Consider the following 9249-nt stretch of genomic DNA (forward strand, 5'->3'; position numbering starts at 1 on the left):
CGTTGAAAACCCTATGGAGCGCAGTTCTATTCTGACACACATGGGGTTGCCTTGAGTTAGAATCCACTCAAGGGCAGCTGGACAAACCCTTCCTATCCTTCAAGAAACCTCAGGCATCCCTCTGTTGGGAGCTGAACTATCCCTCCTCCACATCCCCACACCTAACTGTCTGCATCTCTAATAGAGTTCATAGCTCACTCTTTGCATTTAATGTTATCTAGGCACAAGTCTCTCCTCCCCGTGCCTGTAAGACTATGAACATTTAGAAAACACCTTGGCTTTTCTATTGCTAATAAACCCCTGCTGCCCAGCATAAACAGGGTAGGTTCTCAATCAACGTTTATTGAATTTCCACCCCAGTCTCTCCTAACCTACACAGAGCAACTTGCCCGTAAGTAGAAGAACATGGTGTGAACTTTGTTGTTGCAGGTTCGCCATGTGCACTGCCCATGAATGCGACCTGGAAGAAATCCCCCTGGATGATGATGACTCAAGCAGCATAGAATTCAAAATCCTGGCCTTTTATGCCAAACACCACGTCTTCAAGAGCACCTCTGCTGTCTTCTCACCAAAGCTGCTAAGAACAAGAAGTTTGTCCCAGAAGGGCCTGGGGAGTTGGTCAGCAAATGACCCATTGACACTGGGGCCGAGGCCTTGTAGAAGTTTCCGATCCAGTGAGAAGCCCATTCCCAAGAAAAAGACTTCTTGGAGAACACTCTTTGGAGTAGGCGAGAAGGAGGAAGATTCTACGGAGACCCATTTTCAAGGGGGTCAAAGACCAGTAGAGCGTCAGGGTGTCCTTCATTGGCAGCACTGGTCTAGATCCCTTTCTGATGTGGAACAGCGCATAGAGCCAGAAGGTAGGCTTTTGGAAATTCTATCACCCACTCAAGTCTCTCCCTTCTTCGTGCGCAGTGGTCGATCTCCCATCTGGTAATGTGGTGTCACCACTAATGTGTGGCCATAGGCAGGGCATTCATTGTGTCTTAGCTTTCCCATTTATTAATTTTCAGTAATAGTTGCCTTACTTTTCTCAAGATTGAACAGAAAGGAAAATGATGGCAGTGAAGGGTGATGGGACTGATTTTCCAGCTATAACCTTACTGCCCAAATGTCTAATCTTCTGGGAAAACAAAGTAAAGAGACAGGTTCAGACTTATGCTATTTTTGAGGTAAGTCAACTCACCTCTGGACCTCTGCATTTCTGTCTGAATGTTGGGGTATTCCCATCCTCCCTATCTCTTAGGGTTGATGGAAAGATCGGATAGACATATACAAAAATACTTTTAAAACCCAATCTTAAAAAAAAAAACAACTGAGAAGCATTTTGACAAAATCTTCCCCCACAAAATAAATTGAACTTTGTGAAAATAAAGCATTTTCACAAACGACTTTATCAGGAAGACATGTTCTTTAGCATAAACATCTTCACCTTCAACAATGCCCGGCGCCTAGGGCACAGATTTTAGAAGAAAGTTTCCCTCCTACCAGATTTGTTCAGCCTGGGTAGCTTGTCAATAGTCAACAGGTGGCAGTAATGCTTCAACTCAAAATGCTGTGATGGTCCTGACTTGGAAAATCAAAACACACATGGACAACTTTAGATCATTCACTACAATCAAGGAAACTTGCATTTCCTGTTAGGGAGTTATAGAACAGGAGGAGACAGGGATTATCTGGGGAATCTTATTGCACAGATAATGTAAGGAAATGGGAGTCCCACAGAAAGGACTTGTCAAAGGAAAGCTTGTCCCACATTGACTCCCAGGGTAGAGTCCAGAGGATGGATATCCTTTCTGTCCTCTCCCCACCTCCACCCAATTTTCCTTTGCCTGTCAGGTGGCACTAACTCTAAAAATTAGAATATTCAAGATGGAAATCTTAGCCAGAGCAGTTCATCTGGGCCAAAATGTGGTTGCTGATAGTTTTTCCTGCATGTATTTCGTTTGCATCCCTTGCTCCATGCCCACAGCCTCGTAGGAATCAATAAACCATACACACGCTGGTCGTATGGGGTCCTTCTGTGCCTGCCACTGGTCTTGTCATTGCCCTGCCACATGGTGAGGTGGTGGTGGTGAGGAGGGACAGCCTTGGGGGTATTCATCTGCCTATTTTGTGTGTAAGATGGGCACGGCATGACTTGGGTGGGAGAGCTACGCTCTGATCACCCTAGCCAGGCTGCACAAGACTACAGAGGTAGCAGCTGTAAGCTTTCCTTTCCCATCTCCTGCAGACACTGCAAGGGAAAGTTCCAGTCGGCTTTGGGAACCAGTCTCTTGCCATTTCCTTGCCAGGGGCCGGGGGTGGCTGGTGCTCAAGAGGCGGTTGGTTGGGCTGCAGTAACCAAAAAAAAACACTAAACCCATTGCCATCAAGTCAATTCTGATTCATAGTGACCCTACAGGACAGAGTAAAACCGCCCCATACAGTTTCCAAGGAGCGGCTGGTGGATTTGATAGTGGAAAGTACATCTGGTTTGGTTGTTAAAATAGGAGGGAAAGGCACCGCTCCTTCTCACTCTTGCTCACTCGCTCTCTGTCTTTCAACCCTAAAGACTGAGCGTGAAAAATATTACTTTTTAAGCCACATGTCCACTTAAGGAAGACTTTATGGAAGAGCATTGTCTCCTGTGGCCTTTCAGTGAATACCCAGAGGGGTGGAGGGAGCGCATGGCTCACGCTGGGGAGGGAGAGGCCCAGGGAGAGAGGATCAGACACCACCTTGGCAGCTCAGTAGCAGTCCTGGCCTGTGTCTCATGTGATACCATCCTTCCCAGGACCCAGGTCTTGCCTCTCTCATCTATTATGATTTACAAAGCACATGAGCTCCCCCTGGGAATCCCAACCTTCCAGCCCAAACCTCACTCCATTATTGTTTTTGTCTTGTGAATTAAATAGTGTTATTCTTTAAATGGAGCTCTGGTGGCACAGTGGTTAAGAGTTTGGCTGCTAACCAAAAGGTTGGTAGTTCGAATCCACCAGCCACTACTTGGTAACTCGATGGGGCAGTTCTACTCTGTCCTATAGGGTCGCTATGAGTCAGAATCAACTTGATGGCAATGGCATTTTTTTATTCTTTAAACATTATGTGATACCAAGCCCAGCTACTCAATATGACATCAACGACAGAGCTTGCAAAATCTTCTAAAAGTTAGGAACTTAGAGACACATCAATAATAACCTAATTGCTGGTTAAACAATAATTTTAAACAACTCAGCAATACCATCTGAGCCATGCTACCCCACCAGAAGCAGAGGCAAAGCTGACTTACCTTCCTAGGTGCAACATTCAGGGGAACCAATGCCATTTAAACCTTTATGTCCCCAAATGCTTTGCTTTGTAATGATGTGTGTGTGAATACATGACCTCACTCTTTTCCTGGATTATAAATTCTTGAAGGCCATGGGTTCCCCTTTATGCATCCTTGTTTACCCAGTAAGTATTAGTTGAATATGAGTATATGAGCAAGGGGAGTTAGGTGTTTACTTACTAGGGAACTTGGGTGATGAATATGGGCTGAGAGCAGGGATAGTTCTCTTTCCTCACTGCCCAACCCCCAAAGGCTTGTCAAACTATTGAATGCCCTCCTATGCACACAGGGGCCAGCTCTCTGAGGTATAAAAGATGTTCAAAAAGAAGAATAAAAATAAAAGCATAATGAGCATTCCCTCAACCAAAGACCTAAGAATTCCCTTTTGTGTTTCTTCCCTTGCAAAGGGAAAGGAGACCCTAATTTTGCAAGACTTCAAGAAGAGGGTGCAGAAGGGCAATTGTTTCAAGGTGACAATCATTCCTCTGTGTGCTCCTCCCCCATTCCAGACTCTGCCAGGCAACTGCCAGTCCTGTCTGAAGAATGATGCCCCCCACCCTCCACTCTTGGGCAGTTTCCTCTCATTCTGGGCTGGTCTTTTCATTCAGAGCAACTGTGCATACCAATGAGCGAGACAGAGAAGTTCTTCTGGAAAGGGTCTCTCAGCACCATTTTTATCTCGTTTCAGCTGGGAACCCCAAGGTTGTTGCCATTGCCAACCGAGTTGCTGAAATTGTTCATTCCTGGCCACCGCCAGAAGACATACACACCCAGGGAGGAAGCTCCAAGGACACGTGTACCCCCTGGCTGGTACCAGAGGCCCAGGGCTCCAAGCTTAGAGGCGCAAGTGCTAAGAAAGGTAAACTTTCCTTTTGAATGTTTGTGTTGAGTTGTGTTTATGAGACAGAGGTGTACGAGCATTTCCATATTCATTCAGCTCATGGCTCTGCTACTGGGGAATCTCTGCTGACCTGGACTAAGGACATGACAACAGCATGCTGGAGGCACTGAACTCCAACATGAGATGCCAGCTTGAGCCCAACAAGGGGACTGCATCAGCATGTTCAACCAACATGCCAAGCTCACTACGAAAAGAGAAGTCTGCTGAGGAATACGAAAAAAACAAAAGGCCTGCATTCAATCTTGTCCCCAGGGGGAAATGTAATATATCTGATCATATTACCCATGACCATGGTCCAGTTTGCTCATGGGAGTGCATTGAGCATCACTGGAGCATCAGCGAAGGGATTCATAATATTGTGTTGAGCTCCTGTGAAAAAGACGGATTCGTCAGACACCAGGTCTTCTGCAGAACATGAAGCAGAACTGAGACGTAGCGGCCAGATTGGGTCAGTTGTCACTGTAACAGCAGCACTAGCTAAGACTGTAGATCCCATGAGTCTTGTAGGAACTCTGGGCTAGGAGGGGAGAGTTGAGGGAGAAAGACAGGAGAGCCTCAGTCTTGTCCCCTCACTAATGTTCTGCAGTATGATGGCTTAGAGAGCCCAGAGCTTGCTTGTGGCTCCCTCCTCAAACTCCAGGGGAAGATGTGGGGCAGCGGTGGCTCCTGGGTTTGCAGCACCCCAGACCACAAGGCAAAAGTTCTCCCTCCAAAGGCATTGGTGTCCCTCCCCACCGGCTGTGCTGTTGGGGCCAGTTCTGGGGGCCATCACAAACTGCCACAATGACTTAGAGATTGAAAGTGTGAGGAGCTACAGGAGAAGAGGACCTCACTGAATCTGCTAAAAAAAACAAATGTTCCCACTCTATTTGCTATCTCAAGTGTGTCTGGGAGCAATACCCCTAAACCAAGCTAAAACTGAGGCTCTTCATGCACATGGGACATGGAGGCAGCTGTTACAGCCACTTTCCCAGAGAGAGAGGCAGCATATGATAAACACGTCCCAGGGGCTCTGGAGACGTGAGTTCTTTCTTCTCTCAAGTGACTTGAGATTCAGTCTTCCCTCTTAGCTCTGACTTCACCCTTGATTTACCGGCCTCTCTTCCCCTCGCATCTAGGACAAACGCTATGATTTCAGAGATTACGCCATAAGTAAGAAATGTATTTTCTCAGAAACTGGCTTTCCTTTGGATTCTTTTCTACAGCAAAGACGGTCTTCATCACGTTTCAATGTTAGCAAGTTTTGAGACAAGAAGAATAATACTCTCCCTCTTCTGTCTCAACATACACACCGCCCACCGACTGAAGCCCTCTTCGATCAGTCTGCCATCTTGGCTTTTTGGGGTGGGAGAGTTTATTGATTTTATTTATTTGTGCACTACTTTGTTTGGAAAACATAGCGTACAAAGAAGTATCAATTTTAGTAAGATAATGGGAATCGGATTTGAGAGAATGTAAAAAAGAAAAGAATAGGAAAATAAGGTGGGTTTAGGAATGAGGTTAATTCCCAAAACACAGGCCAGAAAGACTAGATGTGGGTCACAAATTTGGCTCGACACATTCTCACAGCTAACACGAAGAGAGGAATGTGAGCAAATATGTGATTTCCGGTGTCCATGAGGAAAAAAGCACCAATCGTTCAGGAAACACCCAGAGACCAGACGGAGGTTTCTCCTAAATATCTTCATGTAGCGGGACTGAACTCTACAACAACCTCCTCAGTGTAAATACAGAGATGAATTTCACGGTGAGAATTAGGGGACTGAGAAAAGAGTAGAAGAAGAGGAGAAAAAGGAGGGGACTGTGGGGGAGGGTGTCTGGAATGGTTTGTGCCTGATCAGAAGAGATGAAGTAAGATTTAATATGCTAAGAATTAGAAAGCACGCTTCTTCCTCCATCCCGAACCAGGCCACACGTGTGGCCACTGGAAAAATTTAAGGGTTTTTTGTTTTTTGTTTTTTGTTTTTGCCTCTCTTGAAAGAAATAACCGAAATTCTCCCTTGACAGATGGAGAAGACCAAATAATAGCCAAAATTGTTGAGCTGCTGAAATATTCAGGGGATCATTTGGAAAGAGAGGTATGAAGCTTCTTAAGCTAATGTGATTTCTTTCTGCGCTCATGCACTGGTCCACAAGGATGGAGTTTACTCCAGGCTGCAACCTAATTCCTTCTCAAAGTTCTGGTTTCCACTTAGTCCTAAATTTTATTTCCCTTGGAGTCAAAATTCTTCATGCTGGCAGTATCTCAAAAATGAATCACTTTGGAAAACATAAGTAAATCTTCTGAGGCCTCCTTGGAATTTTTGGAAATTAAAAAAGTAAGTTTGTTATTGCAAGAAAAGACACCAGTACCTTAAAAATTGCTGAGCAGCATTATTAATCTAGTTCCCCATGTAACTGATCCTCAGTGAAGTTGAGACTCCTGCATTTGCCCTACAGCCTGCAGATCTGTGTCCCACGGTTGCTCAAAAGCTTGTGTCTTTCTGAAATAATCTCCCTCTGTAGTTGCTGAAAAGGAGCCCTGGTGGTGAGTGGTTAAGTGCTTGGATGCTAACTGAAAGGTCGGCAGTTCGAACCCACCAGCGGCTCCACAGGAAGACGATGTGGCAGTCTGCTTCAGTAAAGATTTACAGCCTTGGAAATTGTATGGGGCAGTTCTACTCTGTCCTATAGGGACACTGTGAGTCGGCATCGACTCGATGACAACAAGTAAGGTGTAGTTGCTGAACTGTCCCTGCTCGAGGTCTCTCTAAGCATCCCAGCCAAGGAGGTGGGTTACTTGCAGAACTTTTGGATTTCCTGCCATTTAAAAGGCGAGGCCCATCCTTCCGGTCAGGAATGGTGGTGGCTGTCAGATAAAGCGTTGGTGGCCAGAAGTGGCACCATGGTTGAGACCAGAACGCCCTCAGACAGGTCACCCTGGCTGTCACCCCGGGTTGCTGAGTAGTCTCTGTTGTGGTGGTGGTTGTTAGCTGCCATGGAGTCGGTCCCCCAAAACATGGCGACCCCATGCACATGGAACAAAACGCCGCCCAATCCTGCACCATCACCCTGATGGGGGGCAGAATGGACCATTGTGATTTATAGAGTTTTTCAGTGGCTGATTTTCAGAAGGAGATCCCCAGGCCTTTGTTCCTGGTCCATCTTAGTTTGGAGGCTCTGCTGAAACGTGTTCGGTGCCATAGCAACACACCAGCCTCCACTGACCGACAAGTGATGGCTAAGCATGAGGTGCCCTGGCCAGGAATCAAAGCCGGGTCTCCCACAAGGAAGGAGAGAATTCTGCCACTGAACCACCATTGCCCCCTGGGTGGTTTCTGGGGTCTGTCCATTGAGTCAGCACTCCCATTTCCTCGTGTTTTCCAGGACCCATGGGGAGGAAGTCAGACCCTGTGGGGCTTTTGCAGGAAGGGAAGAGCACTAATGGCCCAGTGACCCTGCCGCAGTCCCAGCATGCTCGGTGGCTCCTCTCTTTATAGCTCTGTCAGACATGTTCCCCGGGGGTGGTAACCAGGAGGGTGACGGGCATGGCAGATGGTGCAAAGTGAGAAACAGCTGAGAAAACCTAGACTCAAAAAAGAAAGGAGGGTGTAAGAAGTTTGGGGCCACAAGTCGGGGAGCAGAGGGGTGCAGAGGAAGTAGGAAATAGAACAGGGTACGTGCTTTCAGGATGGCACCGTGTTTCTCCTAGATTAGTGTCAACCCGTAGTTAGGAAGCACACCTTGTGAAGAAGTGAGCTCCCCGTCGCTAGAAGAATTTCAAGTAAATGCCAATAACCAGTCAGCAGTTAAGTATCTGAACTGGAAGGGATTGATTAGATATCCTCAAAGGTTCAAGAGATACCTTTGCACCCCACAAATCACCACTCCAAAAAACCTCGCTTTGAGGTGTGCCCTCTCAAGATACAGAGTGATATTTTACATTATTTATGTAGAAAATGGAGATGTTATTCCCTTTATGCATTTACCCAGGAAACGACGCTGGTAGGAACGCACTGTAGACCCGACCTGTGGTGTGTGGGGTGTGAGTCCTCTCCACAGGGTGGAAAGTAACCATGGGGAGAGGACACCTGGCTGTGGCTGCAGTGTGCCCTCAAAACCACTAGTCCCTGAGAGCACATGCAGGCCCGCAGCCTCCTCCTGCACCCCCGGGACTCCCAAGAGCCAGGCACGACTGAGAGGAAAAGGAAAGGGAAGGCAAGCTCTGTGGAAGGTCTGTGGGTCCAGCTGCCTGCTGTGGTTTTGAGCCTACCTTTTTCAGTTGGCTCTCTGAAAAAGAGCAAGAGGAGTCCATTCTTGGTGTGGAGACCACTGGTCATTCCTGTTTCAGATTTATACTTCAGATCGGACCCTTGTGTCTCATGGAATTTGGGAGGTGAGCTTGGTTCAGATAAAGCACACTGAACATCCACCAAAATCTCAATACATCTGAGTCATCCTCAAACTATCCCTTTTAGGAACAACATTTATTGAAAAACTGCTTAGCTTATTACTCCTCGAGGACAAAACTAGAGGATTTTGCAATAAACATTTAGTCCTTGCACCCTAAGAAATTCCTATTTTCTCGTTGCAACCTGGTGTTAACAGATGTTGCAAGGATGATTTTAAATGAGGGTAATATATACCTTTACCCAAACCAAACCCATCGCCATCAAGTTGATTCTGATTTACAGCAACCTTATAGAACAGAGTAGAACTGCCCCATAGGGCTTCCAAGGCTGTAATCTTTCCTGAAGCACATTGCCACATCTTTCTCCTGATATACTTTCAATGGCATAAAAAACCAGAAAGCCAAACCAGTTGCCATGGAGTCAATTACAACTCATGGCAACCACATGTATGTCAGAGTAGAACTGTGCTCTACAGGGTTTTCTTTTTCTTTCTTTTTTTTTATTTTGTTGTTGTCATTAAGAATATACACAGCAAAACATACACAAATTCGACCATTTCTTAACATACAATTCAGCGATGTTGATTATGTTCTTCGAGCTACGCAACCATTCTCACCCTCCTTTTCTGAGTTGTTCCCCCATTAACA

General features: G+C 46.2%; 1 protein-coding gene across 1 annotated transcript in view; it reads left to right on the forward strand.

Moving 5' to 3' along the window:
- Window positions 1-436: 436 nt before the first annotated feature.
- Window positions 437-9249, forward strand: part of BCL2L14 (BCL2 like 14) — a 15724-nt gene continuing 6911 nt past the window's right edge. Inside the window, exons 1-3 of the mRNA XM_004387318.1 lie at window positions 437-860; window positions 3999-4169; window positions 6219-6289. Of these exons, the coding sequence (XP_004387375.1) occupies window positions 437-860; window positions 3999-4169; window positions 6219-6289 (666 nt within the window). The remainder of the gene's footprint in view (window positions 861-3998; window positions 4170-6218; window positions 6290-9249) is intronic.

This window comes from Trichechus manatus, unplaced genomic scaffold, assembly GCF_000243295.1.
Source record: "Trichechus manatus latirostris isolate Lorelei unplaced genomic scaffold, TriManLat1.0 scaffold00184, whole genome shotgun sequence".
Classification (NCBI taxonomy): domain Eukaryota; kingdom Metazoa; phylum Chordata; class Mammalia; order Sirenia; family Trichechidae; genus Trichechus; species Trichechus manatus.